The sequence below is a fragment of the Bufo bufo genome, chromosome 2, assembly GCF_905171765.1.
Source record: "Bufo bufo chromosome 2, aBufBuf1.1, whole genome shotgun sequence".
Classification (NCBI taxonomy): Eukaryota; Metazoa; Chordata; class Amphibia; order Anura; family Bufonidae; genus Bufo; species Bufo bufo.
The window spans coordinates 218,079,017-218,105,086 of NC_053390.1; the positions used below are offsets into that span (position 1 = coordinate 218,079,017).

The window sequence follows — 26,070 nt, forward strand, 5'->3', positions numbered from 1 at the left end:
TCCTCCTATACAAAAATGTGTATACTTAGTGGAAAACGTATTCAAATGTAGTTTAATAAACAATAAAAGCACAGTTTAATATTAAAGCAGTGGAAAATGCAAAAAAAAACACTTGCCAATATCAGCCACTTGGATTAACCCCATGTACTCTATCACCTAATTATATTTTCAAGGTACAAGGTCATATTCGGAGTCTAATTGAAGAACACTTCTTGGCTGACCTGGATTATGTCATGCGAGACCCTGTTCTTTTTGGGGACTACAGAACAGCGATGCATGAAGGGGAACCACGAGTGTATGAAGACATCCAAGATTTTGATGCAGCTAAAGCTCTCTTTCAAGTGAGAAATGCTCCAGCTTTATGTCTAACTATATAATGGAGATGTTCCTGTATGATCCCTTATAAATGTTCTGTCCTTTCCCCCTAGGAAATCCTTGAAGAATATAATGAAAGCAAAACAAAAATGAACTTAGTTCTTTTTGATGATGCACTTGAGCATTTAACCCGAATTCACCGCATTATAAGAATGGATCGAGGTCATGCTCTGCTGGTTGGTGTCGGAGGCTCAGGAAAGCAGTCCCTTGCTAGGCTTGCAGCATTTGCTGCCGGATATGAGGTTTGATAATATTTCTGTAAAAGACTTACAGTTCATTTCCAGTGCCGGAAGATATTAACAAGTTCATATCTTTCCATTAGGTTTTTGAAATTGTTCTAAGCCGTGGATATGGCGAGAACAGTTTCAGAGAAGATTTGAAGAATCTCTACATAAAGCTTGGTTTAGAGAACAAGAAGATTATTTTCTTGTTTACAGATGCACATGTGGCAGAAGAAGGGTTTCTGGAACTTATTAATAACATGCTAACGTCTGGTAAGCAGTTAGCAGCTTTGATGGAATGGTGTACTGAGTAACATAAGTTACCGTAAAAAAAATCTTGATTGTATTGATTCAAAAAAAATTATTATAATGTTTATTGGACATCTCCTATCCTTTATCCAACCATAATATAGACCCCCACTTCTCTCTTTGCCATGCCATGCAAAGGGAAACCTAGAAATAGTAAAATATATCTCATCCTACCTAGTAATTTTACATATGACATCATCATCATATACACAACTGCCCTGATTTTATCATGCCTTCACTCCAAAATTCTGGCTTTAAAATGGCGCAAAATGAGGCTTTTGCGACTTTTTGGATTCACTTGCACAAACATTTAGCAACTTTTTGAATTTTTACACCCCGCACTCCAGTTTTGAAATATGGTTGGGAAAGCTGGCATGGTTAGCTATGTTAATGAGTTTCACTCCCGATTTATCACTCCGTAGGAGGAGGGTGGAGTAGGAAAACTGGAGTAGCTTTTCTAGACAAAAGTGTTAGGTTTAAGGATAAGACAAATTTATAAAAAAAACTGACATTTGATAAATGTGGAATAAAGTACACCAATGCAGACTCCAGCAAAACTGACTTCAAATATTCCCCTTATGATAAATTACCCCCAACATATTTAAGACTAAATTGGCATAAGGACAACTTCATGGTATCTAAATGCTGTAACATTTAGGGACACTAAACCACTACCATAGAAAGCAATCAAGGTCAGTTTGAAGTATCAGGCTCGTGACTCTATGGAGGCAGGTTTATCAAAATTTAATTAGCTCTAAATTGCATACCTAAGGTTTTGCAGTAAAGTAGACTGTTTTTGTGTAAGTGTGTATACTAGCGAAAATCAACAGACATCACTGAGCAAAAACTCCTATTAAGGGCTTGTTCACGCGACCGTGTGCTGGCCGTGCTGCGGTCCGCAATGCACGGGCACCAACCGTGGGGTAGCCACATGCGGATCGCGGACCCATTCATTTGAATGGGTCCGCGATCCGTTCGTTCCTCAAAAAGAAAGAGCAAGTTCTATCTTTTTGCGGTGCTGAGGCACGGAATGGAACCCACGAAAGCACTCCGTAGGGTTCCGGTCCGTGGTTCCGTTCAGTTCCGCACCGCATCTCCGGATTTGTGGACCCATTCAATGGGCTCGCATACGTGATAATGAATGCACACGGCTGGTGCCCCGTGTATTGCGGACCTGCCATATGCGGGCTGCAATACGGCAACAGGGGGCACTTTAAATTCATGTTTTTAGAAACCTTTTCAACATATTTAGATATGTTCTACAATACACAATAAAGCACAGCACACTGAGATATGAGGAATGCAAAATGCAGATATAGGTCAAGGGTTCTACCCATCATCTACACTAAAAGCCAGCAGAAGTACTGTAACAGCACACAAGCTTTTAGTTCAATTTATTTACCATGGATGTGTGATGTTTTGACCCAACACTGAGAGTACCACTTATACATGCAGGTTTTTTATGCAGTTTTCGAATCCAAATTCAGAAGTTGATCACAATAGGAAAGAAAATCTAAAGGACAGATATTGTTTCCATTTTTTTTTTTTATCCACTCGTGGTTAAAAAATAAAAATCTTAAACATGTAGCGGCACCCTGAGCCTTCCTAAAGCTCATGGAAGGCTCAATGTTGGGTCAAAGCTATGGGCATCTATGGTGAGTAAAAGTCTACAAAATAATAATTTGATAAAGGACCATTCCTACCTTATGGTAATATGTATAGAGCCCTTATTGAGATTGTTGGGTAGTGCTAAATATTTTTGTTTGTTTTGTGATTATCACCTACACCAAGTTTATGATTGATCCATTATGGTTCCATTGGTTCCATTTTCTTAGGAATGGTCCCAGCACTTTTCCCAGATGATGAGAAGGAATCTATTCTAAACCAAATCAGAGATGAAGCTGGAAAACATGGTGTGGGACCTGCCAAAGAGAGCATTTGGCAGTTTTTTGTTAACAAGAGCGCAAACAACCTCCATATTGTTCTTGGAATGTCCCCAGTCGGTGATACATTGAGGACAAGATGCAGAAATTTTCCAGGTAAGGATACACTTACTTTTTTAGTACTGTTGGATTTACTTATATCTTTTTGTCATGGGAAATACTGTATTAAAATAGCTTCTATTACTTACAGGCTTGTTTTAGTTAGAAATCACATTATTAAATGCTCCACAAGGTCATTGTAAGTTAACGGAGGTGTTTCTCTAGTTTGAGTAGATTAAAACTCCAGCACACTGAATTCTTAACACATTTTTTTTTATTGAGAATAATGCTCTACAGCAAGATTGGCAATAAAAAATTTAATTCTGAGCTTTAATCCATAAAGAGTACTGGATTGGGAACCTGCAGCCAGCAGCTTCATACAAGACCAGGTGTTCCATAATTAATTTCTTATCTTGTCTATAATTTGGGATCTCCATCAATTAGCTACAAAAAGCAGTCCATGGATTTACATGGAACGTTTATTGATTTTAATTGGAAAATTTACAATAATACTTAATTTCCCAAGTGGAACTCAGTGTTCAGTTGCTCCACAGCAACAGGACAACTTGTGAACAGCTCATTCTTCTAAATAAGAGAACCTTCTAAATAAAACGAGAGTAGAGAGAAACAACTCTTTTAAATAACAATAGATTAAAGGGGTTCTGGACTTTGATTTAACTGATGATCTATCCTCTGGATAGATCATCAGCTTCTGATCGGCGGGGGTAAGACACCCAGGACCCCCGCTGATCAGCTGTTTGAGAACGCAGCAGCGCCGCGGCCTTCTCACTGTTTACCGCCGGCCCACTGACGTCACGACTAGTATCAACTAGCGTGGGCGGGGCTAAGCTCTGTTCACTTGAATGGAGCTTAGCCCCGCCCACGCTAGTTGATACTAGTCGTGACGTCAGTGGGCCGGCGGTAAACAGTGAGAAGGCCGCGGCGCTCTGGAGCGCCGCTGCCTTCTCAAACAGCTGATCGGGGGGGGGGGGCTGTGATCCGCACAATTAACCCCTCAGGTGCTGCACCTGAAGGGGTTAATTGTGCATATCATAGCCCCCTATAAGAGATCAGGGGCTGCCAGGCAGCAGGGGGCAGACCCCCCTCCCTCCCCAGTTTTAATTTCATTGGTGGCCAGTGCGGCCCCCCCCTCCTACCCTCTATTGTATTATTTTCATTGGTGGCACAGTGTGCGCCCCCCCGCCCCCCCTCCCTCTATTGTATTATTTTCATTGGTGTCACAGTGTGCGGCCCCCCCTCCCTCCCTCTATTGTATTATCATTGGTGGCCAGTGTGCACCCCCCCGGCCCCCCCTCTATTGTATTAATATCATTGGTGGCCAGTGTGCGGCCTCCCCTCTTCGGATCCGTCTGTATGAAAGTAACCTACGGCCACGGATCAAGGACGCGGATGCCAATCTTGTGTGCATCCGTGTTCTTTCACGGACCCATTGACTTGAATGGGTCCGTGAAGTGTTGTCCGTCAAAAAAATAGGACAGGTCATATTTTTTTGACGGACAGGAAACACGGATCACGGATGCGGCTGCAAAACGGTGCATTTTCCGATTTTTCCACGGACCCATTGGGTCCGCGAAAAAAAATGAAAACGGCACAACGGCCACGGATGCACACAACGGTCGTGTGCATGAGGCCTAAAGAGCTGTTCAGTGGAGGTGTTGGGAGTCAGACTCTCCATAATCCAATATTGATGACCTGCGCTCAGAAAATCCCTTTAAATGTTCATTGATATAATAAGCCTCAATACAATACAAAATGGCCTTCTTGAGACAACACATGCCAAATGGAGATTTAAGAATGTTATGGTGATTTCATAAACTAGAATTTTTAAATGTTAATTAAAAAAAGTGGAAAGCTTATACAGTCAGGGGATAGAAGCTGTGGCGAATAACAGGAAATTGAGAAAATTATTTTTCTAAATAAAACAAGGGTGAACTATATGAGGATTTTTGGCCACATTGGTTGAAGTGTCTCATTATTATTATTATTTTTTCCATTCGTTCTTTTTTCTGGGTCACTGGGTCTTTTTAATTTTTTATTGTGAATCTGTATAAGAATAAAAAAAAATGTGTACGTTATTAGGTGGATAAATAAAAAGGAAACAAATAACCTTTACTGAGGATGTTGAGCAGAACTATTGGTGTAGATATAGGATATAGATGAAAGGATCCATAGAAGCAGCACTATTAAAAAATTTCCTTTTCCTTTTTATTGGAGATTAAAAATACAAAAAAGACTAGGCTGTGTACAGTACACCTCTGTGTGTTTTCATCTTTGCAGGACCTGATCATGTAACCATAATCCATTCCTTTCCTTGTATCCATATTCCATTCCTTGTTCCATTATGATGAACACACATGATGTGCACTAAATAATCCTTCTCATTCATTTTATCTTCCATTTTTTTGTTAACTCGCTTATGAACATTTTTAACATGTGATTAAATAAGGCATTCATAAATATGTACCCATACAGCATTGAAAACCATATATTGAAGATTTAGCCTATTTCTGTAAATTCCAATAATAAAAATATATCTTTCACTTCAAGGTTTGGTAAACAACACTGGTATTGACTGGTTCTTGCCTTGGCCACCTCAAGCGTTGTATGCTGTCGCAAAGTCATTTTTAGGTGAGAGTATTGAAGTTTTAGTACTTTCTATTTCACTCCAAGTCAGAATTGTTCACACTTGTTCACCAAATACAAGAAGGTTGGGTAACAACCCTTTACCAGCTCCACTCTCTAGGGCCTCGTCAAAAATGATAAGTATAGCTTGAAACGTGTCAAAAGTTTTACTTGCTTGTATCCTGCAAATTAAGAACCCGTTTTTTAAGAAGTCAGCAGTGCTGGTTTCTCTTTTTCATCTCTTCACCAAATAGATATATACATTTGAAATTTACAATACAGTCTTGAGGATTCACGTAGCATTTTGCAGTATTTTCCGCAGCATTTTGTTGGCTTTTTTTGTGTCTTTTTAAAGTCAAATATGCTGTGCCAGATTTTACTTGGAAGCCTATTTGTGGCATTTTTTTTCTTTGGGTGTGATGTATGTACTGACATTTTTCCTATAGGCTTCTCTAAAGGGATTGAAAAATGCCATAAAAAGTGCATTGTACATAATACAAAAATTGCACCAGAATGCTTGTAAAAGAGGTGCCTTTTTTGTAAGCTTTTAAAAATGCTGCAAAAATAGTATGTGCACGAAGGAGCCCTAACTATGGTTGGTTGTCATTAATTGTCATTATCATTATACCTTGTGTGCATGATTGGAAATGTAGATTTATGGCAGGAAGGTCATTATTTAATATAGAACCAGGACATTATAAGCAATTTCTATATTTTCCAGGAGAGAACCAGATGATCCCCTCTCAACATTTGGAACCCGTCATCGGCCATGTGGTTATGGTTCATGATTCAGTTGGAGAGTTTAGTAAAAAATTCCAGCAGAAACTGAGACGAAGCAACTACGTCACTCCAAAGAATTATCTGGATTTCATAAACACCTATTCAAAATTACTGTATGAAAAGAACCAGTTTAATCTGGGTAAATATTAATGTGGGATTATATGAATGTCTGTTTCCATGATCACCTGTTATAAGAAACAATCACCAATTGTTATCCTCACTTGTAGCTGACATTTTGCAGCCCTATTGGTTGTCTCATTTAATTAATTTCTCAGAAACTGATGAACAACGGCCATGTTGTCATAAATTATTATCAATCAATCACAGCTTTACCATCAGTGGTTGAAAATCAAATTCAGAAGTGACAATTGTGTTACAAATATGTGAGTGTGGACCCACTGTGCCAACTTACCAGTTTGAATTTGGGCTATTTCCCATGGCAGTATTCCGTCACACTCCCCTGGTTTTCACCTTTTAAACCCTGTACGGGGATATGGCCTTCGCTGCAGGGAAGCAACTGGACCACTATCTCCTGGGATGGTCCCGAAGTAGATGGCAGCTGACCCACTGAGGTCAGGGACGCCAGTGCAAGCATCAGGAGCTCAGGATACAGAAAACGCACCAAAACCACAGGAGCAGTATGAACATTCACTAAGACTACACTGCAGGTTACTAGATCTGTCCTGTACACTGGTAGTGTAGGTGAATGAAGATACAGGACAAACCAGCAGTCTGGGTGGTAATGAAGACACAGGCAGGGCAGGCAGGCTGCACTGACAGGACGTGACAGGAACACGAACAAGGCAGATGGACAGGGTTAAATTAAACACAAATAAAACTGAAACTGGAATTGCAGGAACACACAGGCGTGGCGGGTACAGGACCGGAGCACAGACTAGAACATACGCAGGAAGAACACAGGCGAAACAAAGGAGAATCGCAGAAGCACTAGACTTTAACATCTTTGCTGGTCACCAGGGAACGATAAAGCTTAGCCACCCTCTACATGGAGAGGGTGCCATAAATACTCAGGGACCCCTAGCCACCTAACCATTGGTTGGGGATGGATTTGGTAGCCCTAAGGGGACAGAGGATGGAATACTAGGCAGAAGCATGGAGACAGCAGCATGGGGAGTAGCACAGAGTCCCTGCCCACAGGGGAGAGCAGGTCAGCTGTGGCCATAGGCAGCTGTCCTAACAAATTGATAAAGGACACATATATTGTATTGTGCTTTGTCCCCTTTATCATAGCTTATTCCCTTTGTTCACTGCATAGGTGGATTTTATGTCATTTACTAGATGTGCACAAGAACCAAATTCAAAAAGGACAATCAATATGGCTGTACTTCCTGTTGTCACAGGAAGTGGTTGGTGCTGATGAGCAGAAATATGTCAATATCTCTTTTAAAGAAAAGAAACAATTAACAAACTTTAGCTATTGTTCTTGCTTCTCAGTACCATCTACATGTCAAGTTTTTATATGCAACCACATTTATACTACTTTCTGTGATTGGTAATCATTTTTCGACTAAACAACGCTAGTGAAATCTACATATAGTTTGGCAAAAGTTATGTTTTTTCTTTTACTGTAGCACAGTGCAAGCGCTTGGAAGGAGGTCTAGACAAGCTGAAGGAAGCTGCTGTCCAACTGGCTGAACTTAACGTAAAGCTGGCGGAGCAGAAGGTGGTTTTAGCAGAGAAATCAGCAGCTTGTGAAGCATTACTGGATGAGATATCTGTTAACACTGCAGTAGGTGAGCAAAGTGCTGGCTGTGTGTACTGTATGGAATTTATTTCCTGAAAATGAAGCAGGAATTTATATCATAGAAGATTAAGAAGTATTTTACAATTACAGGCAACCATTGAACAAAAAATCTGAGCATGGCGGACTTTTGTGCCCCTAGGGCAGGAATGGCCAACCTGCGGCTCTCCAGCTGTTGTGAAACTACAACTCCCACCATGCCCTGCTGTAGGCTGATACCTGTATCAGATGGCAGGATACATCCTACTACATGGCTTGGTGATACATTAGTACTTGAAATTTCATACAGTCATATGATTTTGCTTTAAAATTACAGCTGAGGAGAAAAGGAAGCTTGCTGAGGAGAAGGCTGCAGAAATTGAGGAGCAAAATAAAGTAATCGCTGTGGAGAAGCAGGATGCAGAGAGTTCCCTGGCTGAAGCTTTGCCAATACTGGAAGCTGCAAAGCTGGAACTGCAGAAGTTGGACAGATCAGATGTAACTGAGATTAGGTAGGTCACACTGATGTGGCGTCGTACATCACCATCATACATCATAGCAGCATACTCTATAAGGAGTAAACTTGGCACAAAGTCGATCATTATCTTTATTAGATAATACAGAGATATTTAAGAATTAAAGGGGTTGTCAGAGTTATTTTTTTTATTCTTTCTATGTTTCTAACTGGGCAAATGTAACAGCTTTCCAATTAACTCACTTTATCTCCAGTGGCTGGTTTCTCGGATTTCACTGAGGGCCACATGACCTGTGATGTCAGCTTCTCTCCCTGCTCTGATCATGTTCATGCACAAGCCTGAGAGATCTGTACACTAGATGTCACTGTGCTGGCCACGCCCCCCTGCACTGCCAGCTGTTGCTTATTGCTCTCTCCCAGGATTCTTAACCCCTTCAGCTGCACAGACTCAGTGTTGCAGTGTTTACTGTGTAGCTGCAGGCAGTGAGGAGACAAATGCTGGGCACAGGAGCTGAAAGAGAAGTTCTGCAGAGCATTGCAGGTAGGGGGGAGAATCTGTGTGTATTTGCAGTGTCATTGAACAGCTAGGACTTGTAGTTCTACACATACAACATGCTGCAGAGTCTCCCAGCAGGCGGACATGTCACTCAGGGCAGCTCTTGTATTTACTCCCTTAGCAGTGTCATTATACAGCTGGGACTTATAGCACTACACATACAACATGCTGCTGAGTCTCCCAGCAGGCAGACATGTCATTTAGGGCAGTACTTGTATTCACTCCCTTAGCAGGGTCATTATACAGCTGGGACTTGTAGTCCTACACATACATGCTGCAGAGTCTCCCAGCAGGCAGACATGTCACTCAGGGCAGCTCTTGTATCCACTCCCTTAGCAGTGTCATTATACAGATGGGACTTGTAGTCCTACACATACAACATACTGCTGAGTCTCCCAGCAGGCAGACATGTCACTCAGGGCAGTACTTGTATTCACTCCCTTAGCAGAGTCATTATACAGCTGGGACTTGTAGTCCTACACATACAACATGCTGCTGAGTCTCCCAGCAGGCAGGCATGTCACTCAGGGCAGCTCTTGTATTCACTCCCTTAGCAGTGTCATTATACAGCTGGGACTTGTAGTCCTACACATACAACATGCTGCAGAATCTCCCAGCAGGCAGACATGTCACTCAGGGCAGCTCTTGTAGTCACTCCCTTAGCAGAGCAAACAGAGCAGGGGGAGGGGCAGAGATTGTTTTTATTGCATGTAAACAAAGGGCCAGAAGAGAACCAGGGAAATGAGGAAATAGATATTTTTTTGCCTAAAATTTGCTTAGCTTAGTTATATATCGCTGACCATCAGATTTACAGTGCTATATTCTTTTTATTCCATAACTTGGACAACCCCTTTAAGGAAGATATTGTCCACATGTATAAATGAGTTTTATACACAGCTATAAAGTTTTAAAGGGAATGCTTACAATATTCCATTATGCTGAACAAGTACCGAGTGCCCTTTATATGCCATCAGAATCTCTGAGAGACGGCATGTGATTCCCCTCTACAGTAGTACTAGTAAAACATCAGTTATCGATATATAACTGCTGTATTAACTTTGTAAACAGCACTTTTATCCAGAGCCACCAGATGTGTTGGTTTCTGACACTTTATGCGGCCATATCGGGCTTATGGGTTGGCACTAGGCATGCCGGAATCCATTTACCAGGAAGTTTGGTTCGACTTTAGCAGAGGTCATTTAAAGGCTATGTACACCTTCAGAGGCTTTTACTCATTTTGGGCTGAAAATAATTTTTTCAGTTTTTCTTTATTAAAAATATAGAGCAGTTCTGTCACAAAGGGTTAACTGTTCCTAGCTGTGTGTATCTCTAAATTACTAAGAGGTCATAAACACTTATTTGAACCACATTCTTATCAGTAAGATAAGAATTGAGCTATAATGAGTGATTATAATAAGGCCAGAGATAAGGAGCCATCAGCTGAGCTGCCTGACAGAACAGAGTGACAATTCAGAGCCTGCTGCTAGAGAAACTCAATGCTGCACAGAGACAGGGGTTAATTATTTTTTTTTTTTTATAAAGACCAATTGAAAAAATGATTTTTTGGGCTGAAAATGAGTACAATGCAATAATAAAGGTTTACATAGCTTTTAAATATGGGGCACACAACTTATAAATTGTTTCTTCAGTTGTCTTTTACTTTTTTAATTACATGTTTTGAATAAATATTTTTAAGGGGCTAATTATTTTTCAATAACAGCAACCACTATACCTATATATTTAATAGTTTAACAATGGCCTTAGGGGACAAATAGAAGGGACTATAAATGTAGGTTTTAACTGAAGTCCCTTACCTTGAACTATTTTTTAGCAGCGATCATAGCTCCTAAAACACCAATAAATAAGTTAAATATATGCTCAGAGAAAGCTTATATCTCCTTTCTGGTTCCATTCCATAGATCTAACCCTGCATTTTTCTAAATTTTCAAAAGCAGATTCCTTACATGGTTTATGTAAGGTGTTCTGCATTTGTGTCACATTATTCTGGGAAGCATCTGTGTAGTATACAGAGATCCCATTTTTACAGCTAAGCAGACTTTAATTACGATGAGCCTGCCAAGCACTACAGCAGCCGTGTCAAGAGCATATGGGCTTCCATGACAAGAGGCCCGTCACAATGAAGACTCCTCTGGTTAAATTTGACATTACAAAAGACATATGCTATACGTCCACATTTTTGTGCTTGTGAATGATTGGTCCTGAATTGGATCTGACTAGTAGTTAAAGAAAGCCTTTTGATGGAGCAAGGATAGACTTATTGTATTACTTAGCTTATGGCCTCCTCTTGCTGTAATCTACTTCAGTAACGTCTACCATCAGAAGACCTTCTGCAATAGAGTGCTTCACTTTCATGGAGAATGATAATAGATGTGTATAAGGCATAACAATTGTATTTCAAGAAGAAATCAAAAAGTAGAGGTGCATATACGGTGCTGACCTATAAAGCTATATAGAATTTTCTTCTTCAGCATGCACAATCTAAGGTGCAAGGAGCAGATAACTAAGGTGCAAGGAGCAGATCTTAGCCTTTGTAGTCAGGACTTGTATAACACGAATTGAGTGTCTTGAACTTTTCTTCGCGGATGACTGGAATAAGGCTTTTCTCTTACTTTATGCTTATCAAAGGAAGATGTAAGTACCTGGCAGGACCTTTGTGATTTGGGGTGCTGTGAGTTTTTCATGACTGTGGAGTGACAATGTTTGAGTATCCATTCTGTAAATCATGATTACATAAGGCCTACATTTAGTGGATTTGTGATGCCCTTCCACCCGTGTATACTGTAAGGATAATACAAGCCACAGCAATCATGGGGTATATATTAGGCTTCATTCTCATCGCTGCTAGTCATTTCCATTGTTCTGCTCCTAGGACAGAATGATGGAAGTGGCAGATACAGCACATAGGAACATTTCCTGATGGACCTCTTTGACTATACTCAAGTCCACCAGGTCTCTGTCAGGGAGCCTAGCATTTTACCGGACAAAATGGCACATCATGCTGTGCTATTCTCTCTGGCTTTTTTTCCCTACAGAATCATTAGCGTCTGGTATATCTAGATATATTTTTCATTCCCTGTCTTCTTGACTATGGTGTTAACTCTGGTTTATTAAATGAAAAGGGTTTTCTGAGATTTTAAAACTGATGACTTGTTCTCAGTATAGGTCATCAGGAACTGATTGTTGGGGTCCGACACCCGAGACCCCTGCCGATCAGCTGCTTGAGAAGGCATTGGTTCTGGCAGTAGTGCTGCGGTTTTCTTGCAGGTTTACCTAGGCTGTGTGACACCACGTTTATCGGTCACATGGCCTAGGCACAATTCAGTCCCATTGAAGTGAATGCGGCTGAGCTGCGATACCAAGCAGAGAGAAGGCCGTGGCACCACTACGAGCATCTGTGCCTTCTCAAACAGCTGATCCCAGGTGTCAGACCCCACCATTCAGATACTGATGACCTATCGGGAGTATAAGCAGTCAGTTCAAAACTCCTGGAAGACCCCTTTAATCAGAGACGAGTACAAGTAAATGTGAGATTACTGATATTCTCTCATGTGATCATATTAAATATGTGATATTGCCTTTATATTCACTGGTATTCAGGGTGTGTTTATCTGTAAAGGTGACTATGGCAAGAAGCGGTAATAAATGAGTCGTCTTAATCGTACGTTAACAAACTCATCACATCAATGTCATTCTATCATTCTTTTTAGTATTTTTTGTATGTTTACTGTAATAATCACATTATAAAAAAGCCATGCTCTGTATGTTGGCCCATATATTACAGTTACATGGTGTGCTTAAGATTGACCCGTTTGCAGTGCTTTACTATAATATCAAACACTTTGCATAAAAATACATTTAATGTTCAATTATTATTATTATTATTATATTTAAGGACTTTTGCTAAACCACCAAGGGCGGTTCAGGTTGTCTGTGAGTGTATCCTGGTGATGAGGGGCTACAAGGAGATCAGCTGGAAAAATGCGAAAGGGATGATGTCAGAGCCAAACTTCCTGAAAATACTCATGGAAATAGATTTTGATGCAATCACTCAGAATCAAGTCAAGACAGTCAGAGGTAATGAGCTTCTGTTTGTCTGTCTGCACTGTAGTGATCAGCTCTACATCAGATGAGGACACTAGTAATCTGTCATGTTGTGGGATTGTTTTGTAGGATTCTTAAGAAATCTAAATGCCACATTTGAAGAGATGGAAGCCATTAGTAAAGCTGGCCTGGGAATGTTGAAATTTGTTGATGCTGTAATGGGTTATTGTGATGTGGCTAAAGAGATTAAACCGAAACGAGAAAAGGTATGTAATATGTTTTGTTAGAAAAGTTGTAAAGTCTGGAGGAGTTTGAATGGAGCAGAAGTCGGGCATATGTGGTGCCACTTTATTCACTGTCCTTATAGATGGACCCTATAGGTGGCCATTTACAGTTGAGTGCTGTATGGCTGTCTCCAGCAGTCCTATAGGCTTGAATGGAGCAGACATCTCCTCACTATGTTCATGGGCTTGGTGGTCCTAGTGGTGGGGGTCAACACAAGTAGGCAGGGCAAAAACAAGTAGGCAGGGAAACAGAAGCAGGTGGGGCCAGCAATACCATAGTGCAGCATAAAATTCCTCCTCAGCAGAACCAAATACCACAATGCAGCACAAAATGACGACACCCCCCTTCCCCCACAGTATTCAATCGTATCACCGCCCTGTGGCCTTCAGTCGGGAGTATAAGTTTCTGATGCTACTAGCATTAATTAATGCTGAGAGGATCAGATTGTTATGTACCCGGCTAGCACCCGTGAGGAGGGCTCAGGCAGCCCCCTGGGCATTGGCCCACTGGGAAATTTTACAGTCCGCCCATGGCCTCCAGTGATCAGACATTTATCACCTGTCCTATGGATAGATGATAAATATCAATTGTGGGGAACCCCCTTAATTTTAATTAAGCCCACTCAACATTTTCAATAATCAAAAAATTCTGAAAACTAACCCCATACTTCTTCTGTAACACAGGTGGCAAAACTGGAAAGAAACTATCACATGAGTAAACGTGAGCTGGAAAGGATCCAAGCTGAACTAGCTGCTATACAAAGTGAATTGAAAACCCTTGGAGAACGATATGAGTCTGCCATAACAGAGAAGCAAAAACTTCAAGAGGAAGCAGAAATTATGGAGCGCAGGCTGATCGCTGCTGATAAACTGATCTCTGGTTTGGGATCGGAGAATATAAGGTAAGTTTATAGTGATGTTGCATATAGAAAATGAGGCTGTTCTCTTGCATTGGCCATCATTTGTCTCAGATATTTTCCCCAAGACATTGGTAAGTTTCCTGCATCTGTGGTTTCCTTTTACATTTAAAATATTGAAAAATCTTTTTTAATATCCAATATGAATTGTTATAGTGACCACAAATACAATATGTTCCGTAAAGGGGTTTTCCCATGAACAACTACTTATCACCTTTACACGAGAAGGTAGGAGAAGTGTGTGATTTTTGGGGGTTTGACTGCTGAGAACCCTGTTGATCATGAGAATGTGTCCCCCCTTTGTATAGACCGGGGCTTGTGCATGTGCACTGATGCCCCATTCAAGCTGAGACTGCTGAAGATAGCTGAGCGCCACTCCATTCAAATGTGGTCACAGGACTCCCGTTTTTGTGATTGGTGGAGGTCCCAGCAGTAGGGCCCTCAGTGATCACTTTGTAGGTAATAGCTCGATAGGTATTAAAGGGGGAAATTTATTTTCTCCCTTGCTCCAGAAAAGTGGCTTTAGAAAGTTGCAAGTGCCTCTTTTTATGCCCCCTTCGCCACTTTTCCAAAAGTGGTCGTGGCAGGAAAGGGGCATGGCCAACAGCCGAGACAAATTTATCTTCCTCTACACCAATTTTCTGGTGCAAGTGAAGCCAAGAATCTACAGCACGCTGACTGCTGGAGGATGCGCCTAATTTATGACAAGGCATGAGCCTCATCATAAATTAGGTGCATCCTCTGGCAGCACATGGGATACCAAGACAAGCTCAGAAAGCACCAGTCGTGATAAATCTCCCCCTAAGTGTTGTTTGTGGGAAGACCCTTTTAACCACCTCAGGACCGCCGTACGCAGGATTGCGTCTTTGCGGCGGTCCTGTTGTTCTGGGTGGACGCGCCGGTGCGTCCTCTCGCGAGACGCGAGATTTCCTGTGAACGCGCGCACACAGGCGCGCGCGTTCACAGGATCGGAAGGTAAGCGAGTGGATCTCCAGCCTGCCAGCGGCGATCGTTCGCTGGCAGGCTGGAGATGTGATTTTTTTAACCCCTAACAGGTATATTAGACGCTGTTTTGATAACAGCGTCTAATATACCTGCTACCTGGTCCTCTGGTGGTCCCCTTTGTTTGGATCGACCACCAGAGGACACAGGCAGCTCAGTAATATGTTGCACCAAGCACCACTACACTACACCCCCCCCCCCCGTCACTTATTAACCCCTTATTAGCCCTTGATCACCCCTGATCACCCCATATAGACTCCCTGATCACCCCCCTGTCATTGATTACCCCCCTGTCATTGATCACCCCCCTGTAAAGCTCCATTCAGATGTCCGCATGATTTTTACGGATCCACTGATAGACTGATCGGATCCGTAAAAATCATACGGACGTCTGAATGCAGCCTTACAGGGGAGTGATAAATGACGGAGGTGATCACCCCATATAGACTCCCTGATCACCCCATATAGACTCCCTGATCACCCCCCTGTCATTGATCACCCCCCTGTAAAGCTCCATTCAGATGTCCGCATGATTTTTACGGATAGACTGATCGGATCCGTAAAAATCATACGGACGTCTGAATGCAGCCTTACAGGGGAGTGATCAATGACTGTGGTGATCACCCCATATAGACTCCCTGATCACCCCCCTGTCATTGATTACCCCTCTGTCATTGATCACCCCCCTGTAAAGCTCCATTCAGATGTCCGCATGATTTTTACGGATCCACTGATAGACTGATCGGATCCGTAAAAATCATACGGACGTCTGAATGCAGCCTTACAGGGGAGTGATCAATGACTGTGGTGATCACCCCATATAGACTCCCTGATCACCCCCCTGTCATTGATTACCCCTCTGTCATTGATCACCCCCCTGTAAAGCTCCATTCAGATGTCCGCATGATTTTTACGGATCCACTGATAGACTGATCGGATCCGTAAAAATCATACGGACGTCTGAATGCAGCCTTACAGGGGAGTGATCAATGACTGTGGTGATCACCCCATATAGACTCCCTGATCACCCCCCTGTCATTGATTACCCCTCTGTCATTGATCACCCCCCTGTAAAGCTCCATTCAGATGTCCGCATGATTTTTACGGATCCACTGATAGACTGATCGGATCCGTAAAAATCATACGGACGTCTGAATGCAGCCTTACAGGGGGGTGATCAATGACAGTTGGGTGATCACCCCATATAGACTCCCTGATCACCCCCCTGTCATTGATCACCCCCCCTGTCATTGATCACCCCCCTGTCATTGATCCCCCCCCCCCCTCTGTAAGGCTGCATTCAGTCTTTTTTTTGGCCCAAGTTAGCGGAATTTTTTTTTTTTTCTTACAAAGTCACATATTCCACTAACTTGTGACAAAAAATAAAATCTCACATGAACTCACCATACCCCTCACGGAATCCAAATGCGTAAAATTTTTTAGACATTTATATTCCAGACTTCTTCTCACGCTTTAGGGCCCCTAGAATGCCAGGGCAGTATAAATACCCCACATGTGACCCCATTTCGGAAAGAAGACACCCCCAGGTATTCCGTGAGGGGCATATTGAGTCCATGAAAGATTGAAATTTTTGTCCCAAGTTAGCGGAACGGGAGACTTTGTGAGAAAAAAATAAAAAATATCAATTTCCGCTAACTTGTGCCAAAAAAAAAAAATTTCTATGAACTCGCCATGCCCCTCATTGAATACCTTGGGGTGTCTTCTTTCCAAAATGGGGTCACATGTGGGGTATTTATACTGCCCTGGCATTCTAGGGGCCCCAAAGCGTGAGAAGAAGTCTGGTATCCAAACGTCTAAAAATGCCCTCCTAAAAGGAATTTGGGCCCCTTTGCGCATCTAGGCTGCAAAAAAGTGTCACACATCTGGTATCGCCGTACTCAGGAGAAGTTGGGGAATGTGTTTTGGGGTGTCATTTTACATATACCCATGCTGGGTGAGATAAATATCTTGGTCAAATGCCAACTTTGTATAAAAAAATGGAAAAAGTTGTCTTTTGCCAAGATATTTCTCTCACCCAGCATGGGTATATGTAAAAAGACACCCCAAAACACATTCCCCAACGTCTCCTGAATACGGCGATACCAGATGTGTGACACTTTTTTGCAGCCTAGGTGGGCAAAGGGGCCCACATTCCAAAGAGCACCTTTCGGATTTCACTGGTCATTTACCTACTTACCACACATTAGGGCCCCTGGAAAATGCCAGGGCAGTATAACTACCCCACAAGTGACCCCATTTTGGAAAGAAGACACCCCAAGGTATTCCGTGAGGGGCATGGCGAGTTCCTAGAATTTTTTATTTTTTGTCACAAGTTAGTGGAAAATGATTTTTTTTTTTTTTTTTTTTTTCATACAAAGTCTCATATTCCACTAACTTGTGACAAAAAATAAAAACTTCCATGAACTCACTATGCCCATCAGCGAATACCCTGGGGTCTCTTCTTTCCAAAATGGGGTCACTTGTGGGGTAGTTATACTGCCCTGGCATTCTAGGGGCCCAAATGTGTGGTAAGGAGTTTGAAATCAAATTCTGTAAAAAATGACGAGTGAAATCCGAAAGGTGCTCTTTGGAATATGGGCCCCTTTGCCCACCTAGGCTGCAAAAAAGTGTCACACATCTGGTATCTCCGTACTCAGGAGAAGGTGGAGAATGTGTTTTGGGGTGTCATTTTACATATACCCATGCTGGGTGAGAGAAATATCTTGGCAAAAGACAACTTTTCCCATTTTTTTATACAAAGTTGGCATTTGACCAAGATATTTATCTCACCCAGCATGGGTATATGTAAAAAGACACCCCAAAACACATTCCCCAACGTCTCCTGAATACGGCGATACCAGATGTGTGACACTTTTTTGCAGCCTAGGTGGGCAAAGGGGCCCACATTCCAAAGAGCACCTTTCGGATTTCACTGGTCATTTACCTACTTACCACACATTAGGGCCCCTGGAAAATGCCAGGGCAGTATAACTACCCCACAAGTGACCCCATTTTGGAAAGAAGACACCCCAAGGTATTCCGTGAGGGGCATGGCGAGTTCCTAGAATTTTTTATTTTTTGTCACAAGTTAGTGGAAAATGATGATTTTTTTTTTTTTTTTTTTTTCATACAAAGTCTCATATTCCACTAACTTGTGACAAAAAATAAAAACTTCCATGAACTCACTATGCCCATCAGCGAATACCCTGGGGTCTCTTCTTTCCAAAATGGGGTCACTTGTGGGGTAGTTATACTGCCCTGGCATTCTAGGGGCCCAAATGTGTGGTAAGGAGTTTGAAATCAAATTCTGTAAAAAATGACGAGTGAAATTCGAAAGGTGCTCTTTGGAATGTGGGCCCCTTTGCCCACCTAGGCTGCAAAAAAGTGTCACACATCTGGTATCTCCGTACTCAGGAGAAGGTGGGGAATGTGTTTTGGGGTGTCTTTTTACATATACCCATGCTGGGTGAGAGAAATATCTTGGCAAAAGACAACTTTTCCCATTTTTTTATACAAAGTTGGCATTTGACCAAGATATTTATCTCACCCAGCATGGGTATATGTAAAAAGACACCCCAAAACACATTCCCCAACTTCTACTGAATACGGAGATACCAGATGTGTGACACTTTTTTGCAGCCTAGGTGGGCAAAGGGGCCCACATTCCAAAGAGCACCTTTCGGATTTCACTCGTCATTTTTTACAGAATTTGATTTCAAACTCCTTACCACACATTTGGGCCCCTAGAATGCCAGGGCAGTATAACTACCCCACAAGTGACCCCATTTTGGAAAGAAGAGACCCCAAGGTATTTCGTGATGGGCATAGTGAGTTCATGGAAGTTTTTATTTTTTGTCACAAGTTAGTGGAATATGAGACTTTGTAAGAAAAAAAAAAAAAAAGAAAAAAATCATCATTTTCCGCTAACTTGTGACAAAAAATAAAAAGTTCTATGAACTCACTATGCCCATCAGCGAATACCTTAGGGTGTGTATTTTCCGAAATGGGGTCATTTGTGGGGTGTTTGTACTGTCTGGCCATTGTAGAACCTCAGGAAACATGACAGGTGCTCAGAAAGTCAGAGCTGCTTCAAAAAGCGGAAATTCACATTTTTGTACCATAGTTTGTAAACGCTATAACTTTTACCCAAACCATTTTTTTTTTACCCAAACATTTTTTTTTAATCAAAGACATGTAGAACAATAAATTTAGAGCAAAATTTATATATGGATGTCGTTTTTTTTGCAAAATTTTACAACTGAAAGTGAAAAATGTCATTTTTTTGCAAAAAAAATCGTTAAATTTCGATTAATAACAAAAAAAGTAAAAATGTCAGCAGCAATGAAATACCACCAAATGAAAGCTCTATTAGTGAGAAGAAAAGGAGGTAAAATTCATTTGGGTGGTAAGTTGCATGACCGAGCAATAAACGGTGAAAGTAGTGTAGGTCAGAAGTGTAAAAAGTGGCCTGGTCTTTCAGGGTGTTTAAGCACTGGGGGCTGAGGTGGTTAAGGAGAATAAAAACCAAAAAAAACACCCATGTTAGTTTCTTATGTGGGTGAGCCACTGGTGTGTTCACCCAAAAAGATCATGGAAATAAAAAATAATTTAAATAACAGGATTTAATAGAATTTAGGTCTCTCTAATACACATGGTAAAAGTGACAATGCAAATACAGAATCATTTTTTTAACGTGCTTTTTAGGTGGACAAACGACTTGGAAGAGTTGAAGGAGAGAAGAGTGAAGTTGCTCGGAGATTGTTTGCTGTGTTCTGCATTTCTCAGCTATGAAGGTGCTTTCAACTGGGAATTCCGGAAAGAGATGGTATACACAGAATGGCAACAGGACATACTGGAGCGTGAAATCCCTCTTAGTCATCCGTTCAGGGTGGAGAGTCTGCTCACTGATGATGTGGAAATTAGCAGGTAGGCCAGTTCTTTTTCTGAATACTGTCTACAGTGTGAAGATTGAATAGGATAAATAAATGAATGGGAGGTTGGAGAAAAACCCTATTTATGTAGATTGTGTCCATGTGCATGATTTGACACTGCTGCTGTGTTGAATTTCATCTTTTAATGCAATAATTTATCTGTTATTGAGGTCTCCTTGAAATGGTGATGCCAAGTTATTATAATGAAGAAAAAAAAAATTACAAATATGCCTTCATATATTGATCTGTCTACCGTGCACTATTTTGCAAGCAATTATTTATTGCCCTTGCAACATGAGTCATTCAGATGCCTGATCTTATTGTATACCTTGAATCAGATCTGCTAGTTAATAGAGTGCAATCACTCCATAGTACAAGAAATATTAATGAAGCCATAGGCTACTTTCACACTTGCGTTTAACTTTTCCGGCATTGAGGTCCGGCAGAGGATCTCAATCCCGGAGAAAAACAATTCCATTTTGTCCCCATTCATTGTCAATGGAGACGAAACTGAACTGAACAGAACGGAATTCTCCAAAATGCATTGCGTTCCGTTTGGTTGCATTCCCATATTGTACAGAAAACTGCAGCAAGCTGTTGTTTTCTTTCTGTCATGGGATGCAGAGTAAAACGGATCTGGCGTGACCCACAGTGCAAGTCAATGGACCTGTTTTCTTGGACACAATAGAAAACGGATCTACCCCCCATTGACTTTCAATGGTTTTTAGTGCCGGATCCGTCATGGCCATTTTAGACATAATGCAAGCAGATCCGCTCATAACGGATGCAGCCGCTTGTATTATTACAAACGAAAGTTTTTTTGCTGATACCAGTGTGAAAGTATCCATACTCGGGCGCTGATCAGCCTGCTGTACTGTCAGTCGGTGCTTGTTACCAGCAGAATATCTGCCAGTGTAAACGGGCATTAATTATGTTCTTTCACTGACTTTCTTGCAGGTGGGGCTCAGAAGGATTACCCCCAGATGAACTTTCAATACAAAATGGCATACTGACCACCAGGGCAAGTCGCTTCCCACTTTGTATAGATCCGCAACAACAAGCTCTGAACTGGATCAAAAGAAAGGAGGAACGGAATAACCTTAAGGTGTGCTTAGCTTTACAAGATGAGCGCTACAGAAAGTCCGTTACGTGTTATGTCTAATATTATACAAATAAAAGGGTTTTTCAGGGAGAAATGTAAAAAGAACATGGATACACTGAATACTTTGAGGGAGATTTATCAGTAACGTCCTAGGATACATACATTTTGGAGTTGGCAACAGTGGCACAGATTGCATCAGCTAGTGCAAGGAAAAGAAGTGTGCCTATCATTTCTAGCGAATTCTACCAAATATATTTTGCCACGTGTGACATTTTCATAAATGATTTGAAACAACTTAATACATTCATGTATCTGATAAAACTCCCGAAAAGTATGCAAGATCTGCTGTAATTCAAGCTGAGCATGTTAGTATGCCTCATGGCTGGTGTATATGTATTGTACACCAATAATTTGTCCTGAAATATACGTACAGTACGTGATGTCTTTAAGAAATAAGCTGATTTCTCTCAACACATGTCAATATCAATTAAATATCAAAAACACATAGAAATGAATAAAATATGCCATAAATAATAACATACACTATTGGGGTCATTTATCAAACTGGTTTAAATTAGAACTGGCTTAGTTGCCCATAGCAACCAATCAGATTTCACCATTTTGACAGCTCCTTTGGAAAATGAGAGGTGGTGAAAATTGCTGTGGGCAACTAAGCCAGTTCTACTTTACACCAGTTTGATAAATGACTCCATATGTACTTTATTTACATAAATTCTGGAGAATTCTACTACTAATATTTTCTAGTGTTTATATTGTTTGTTAGCAATAAAATATGTCTTGGGATATCCCAGGAGACATAGATATTCTGCCCTATACTGGGGCCACTGACTATAGTCTTAGATATTCCCTGTCTATGTCAGTATTAATGGTATCACTCAGCAGCAGCAGTGTAATACAGCATGCGTGGACCCACTGTGTTACTGAATAGATTTGACCTATTCCTAAGGTGATCCAGTGGTATTCAACCTTTAACCCCCATACAGGGATCTGCTTTACAGTGCAGGAGCCACCAGGTCACTGCCTCTAGGAACAGTCTCCATTTAGAGACTGCTGACCCAGATGGGTCAAGAGACACTGGCGCATGGTACCAAGGGGCCAGGCAGAAGTGTGGTCAGAGGGCAAGTCCAGGTTTGGGCAGGCAGAGTTCATGCAATACGGTAAAACAGGCAATAAGTCAGAGCAGGCGGCACAGAGTCAATATGGTTTTTGGTAGAAATCGGGCACTGGAGGGCAGAACACACAATATCATCACATCTTTGGAGGAACTATGTAGGAACCTTTTGATCAGGCACTCTCTCATAGGGGAGGCTGCCATAAGCTGTGAGCTGATTAACCAGTGCACGCTGAGCCAGGAAGAGCATGCACGCTATGGGAGCATGCACAAGCCAGAGCAGGAGGAAGATGGCAGGGACAGTTGCGAACGGGATGCATTGTAGAGCAGTGGGAGGGGTGAGTACTTTGGCGGCTGTGACTGCCAGAAGAGGGGAGATGCCGGTGGTCATTTAATTTCTTGTATCTTGTATTTCCATCTCTCTACCTAATATTTATATCCATGTTTAGATGTTTTATATCAGAAAAAAAAGCTTAATTCATTCTCTTTTAACTGCATATACTTATCTGTGGTTAATTATTTGCATATTATTTTAGTAAAATTGGGCTAAAAAATTTCCCGAAAGACTCTGAGAGACACTTGTTTTTTTTGTAGGAAAACTTGTTTGTCTCACTCGTTTGTGCTTTTAAACTGAATTTTACTGTAGGGAATATCTTGGGTTATTCTGGTGATTTGTAACTGGTGCTCTCATCTGTCCTATCTTCGTAATGGATTAGATTAGACTGCTGACTGAGTACAATTCGCAGTGACTGCAACCAAAAAATGAATAATTGATATTTTTTCTTTCCAGATTTCCTCTTTTAATGACCCTGATTTCTTGAAGCAATTAGAAATGGCCATTAAGTACGGCTTTCCCTTCCTCTTTCAAGATGTCGATGAATATATTGACCCGGTCATTGACAATGTTTTGGAAAAAAATATAAAAGGTGCCCAAGGTCGTCAGTTTATCTTCCTTGGAGACAAAGAGGTTGATTACGATCCTAACTTCAAACTGTACCTGAATACAAAACTGGCAAATCCTAAGTACTCCCCATCAGTGTTTGGTAAAGCCATGGTCATAAATTATACAGGTTAGTACATACGCAGTTTCTTCTCATTCTTCAGATCAATATGCATTGCTATTTTTGAAACTAGAGTGCAGTAATTGCCCTTACAATAAAATGTTGTCAATGTGTATCCTGTCAATGTTTTCCTCAGTTACTCTGAAGGGCCTTGAAGATCAGTTGCTCAGTGTCATTGTTGGCTTTGAAAGAAGAGAATTGGAAGAGCAAAGAGAACATCTAATTCAAGAAACAAGTGAAAATAAAAAGTTGTTGAAAGATTTGGAGGACTCTTTGCTTCGAGAACTTGCCACCTCCACTGGTAATATGTTAGACAATGTGGAACTAGTTCATACACTAGAGGAGACAAAATCCAAAGCTACAGAGGTAAGTATTTAATATCACTGTGTGAATGAAGATTTCTGATATGAACATATAGGGGGACATTTATTATGAATTTTACACCACCTTTTGGCATATTAATGTCTAAGATTTTGTTGCAATGGTTTTTTATGGCAAAATCTGTGACTTTTCGCCATTCACGCCACTTTTCCCAAGTGCCGAGAAAAGAGGGTGCAGGGGCGGGGAAGAGGGCGGGCTGCAGGGCCATCTCATTTATAATTTTCCACGCTAGTTTTTGGCGTGGAAAATTACTTAAATCTATGCCAGCAAGGAGGCTGGCGTACATTTTAGTATGTCACATGGCCTGCTGGAGGTAGCGCCAAAGTTATGTAGTGGCACAGCCACATAACTTTGGCTCATCCACCGGCCGCACAGAGGGACTAAGACCGGCGTCTAAATAGCTGGTCTTAATAAATGTCCCCCATAGTATTTAGTGTAGAACTGTAGTGCATAATCTACTGTCATACAGAGTCATACAGTCTTGGCTTTAGTGATATCCCACAGGCCTGGATACATCATTACAAGCAAGCTCGGCATCCAGCAGATGAGTGGTGAAGCCATGTTTACTGGCCTGGCTTCATCTGCACACTGTGCCTGCCCCAGATGTCAGTGGAGCTGGCTTGTAATAGCATATTCTGGCCTTTGGGACATCAATCGAGCCAGGACTGCATGAGTCCTGAGGAGACCACCGGCCACTGGACTCTTCACAGTTAGCACATGCTACTTTATTTCAGACAATTACATCTTAAAAAAAACTGTTACAATCCTGTATAATACTATGTCTGCAATTTAGGGGCTGTATGTGGGATGACAGGTTCAATATCAGAGTTGGTTGGATGGAGACTTTTACATCTATGGTCTGCTTTATATTGATGCTAAGAAATTGTGGCAAACCTAAAGCATTAGATTAACAAGTGAAAGGGAAGAGGCAAAAACTGTCAAACTAATGTCTTATATATGTATATATCCACGGCACTCAAAATATTGATGAATTCAGAAAAAAAAAATTTATTGTGTCCAACACCACCTTAGTGTTACATAACAAGGAAGCTGGGCCATCAATATTTTGAGTGCCGTGGATATATACATATATTTGATAGTGGTTTGACAGCCCCTCCACTGAGCACCTCTTTTAGAGATATATACTTCTCTTTGTTTGACGGAGTGCCTTCCAAGTTGTGATTTAAACTAATGTCTTACACATCAGAACTGTGCATGGACCATGTGTCAAAAACTGACCCAAGCAACCAATCAAAATTCAGAAGTCCTTGCAAAAATAAATAAAAAGATCACTGAATGGTTGCTGTTGGTAACACAGGAATGTTTTCTCTAAGATCATAATGGCCAGTAACGTGATACATGGTAACTTCTAAATAATATACTGTACATACCATTATATTAAACTATTTTTTGGGTTGGTAAAGGGGCTTTCCAGGCTCCTGATGTTGATGACTGATCCTCAGGATAGGTCCCCCTTGATTAGTGGTTTCCTGCAGCCTCCAGCACTGGAACTAGCACTTTGAATGGAGCAGGAAGAACATCTCCATTCAAAGTCTTTCTTGCTGTGTGTTTTTTCCCCCCTCATTTGTTCAGCTGTTATTAACAAAGACTGAAGTGCTGAGTCACAATGACTTTTATACCTTTAGGTGTCCGAAAAACTGAAACTAGCAGAGCGGACTGCCTTGGACATTGATAAATTACGAGATGGTTATAGACCAGCTGCTAAGCGTGGAGCCATACTGTTCTTCGTCCTTTCTGAGATGGCCTTAGTCAACTCAATGTATCAATACTCTTTGTCATCGTTCTTGGCTGTCTTCGACCTATCTCTACGGAAGTCTCTTCCTGATGGTATTTTGGCCAAAAGGTTGAAGAACATAATGGACACCTTGACATTCAACGTTTATAACTACGGATGTACAGGTTAGCTTTTTACAAGTGTGATTGCAACTGTTATGATCTACTTTATGTACCTGGCTAGCTTGTCATCATATGGACTTGTGTTATGAAGCCCAAATTATTTGATCCCTTTACTCAAAATTGATGTTGCCTTTATCTTTCTGAAACAGTTATATAGACACATTCCAGAGAAGTCCAATGAAATGTCAGGGTTACTTGG

The 26,070-nt window shown here is 41.3% G+C and overlaps 1 protein-coding gene across 1 annotated transcript in view; it reads left to right on the plus strand.

Moving 5' to 3' along the window:
- Positions 1-26,070, plus strand: part of DNAH10 (dynein axonemal heavy chain 10) — a 155,084-nt gene that overhangs the window by 109,124 nt on the left and 19,890 nt on the right. The window contains exons 50-65 of the mRNA XM_040416217.1: positions 174-341; positions 429-617; positions 698-869; positions 2,741-2,944; positions 5,456-5,536; positions 6,252-6,449; positions 7,903-8,064; positions 8,389-8,563; positions 12,996-13,177; positions 13,274-13,410; positions 14,113-14,330; positions 20,052-20,273; positions 21,236-21,383; positions 23,303-23,582; positions 23,710-23,939; positions 25,601-25,874. Of these exons, the coding sequence (XP_040272151.1) occupies positions 174-341; positions 429-617; positions 698-869; positions 2,741-2,944; positions 5,456-5,536; positions 6,252-6,449; positions 7,903-8,064; positions 8,389-8,563; positions 12,996-13,177; positions 13,274-13,410; positions 14,113-14,330; positions 20,052-20,273; positions 21,236-21,383; positions 23,303-23,582; positions 23,710-23,939; positions 25,601-25,874 (3,040 nt within the window). The remainder of the gene's footprint in view (positions 1-173; positions 342-428; positions 618-697; positions 870-2,740; positions 2,945-5,455; positions 5,537-6,251; positions 6,450-7,902; positions 8,065-8,388; positions 8,564-12,995; positions 13,178-13,273; positions 13,411-14,112; positions 14,331-20,051; positions 20,274-21,235; positions 21,384-23,302; positions 23,583-23,709; positions 23,940-25,600; positions 25,875-26,070) is intronic.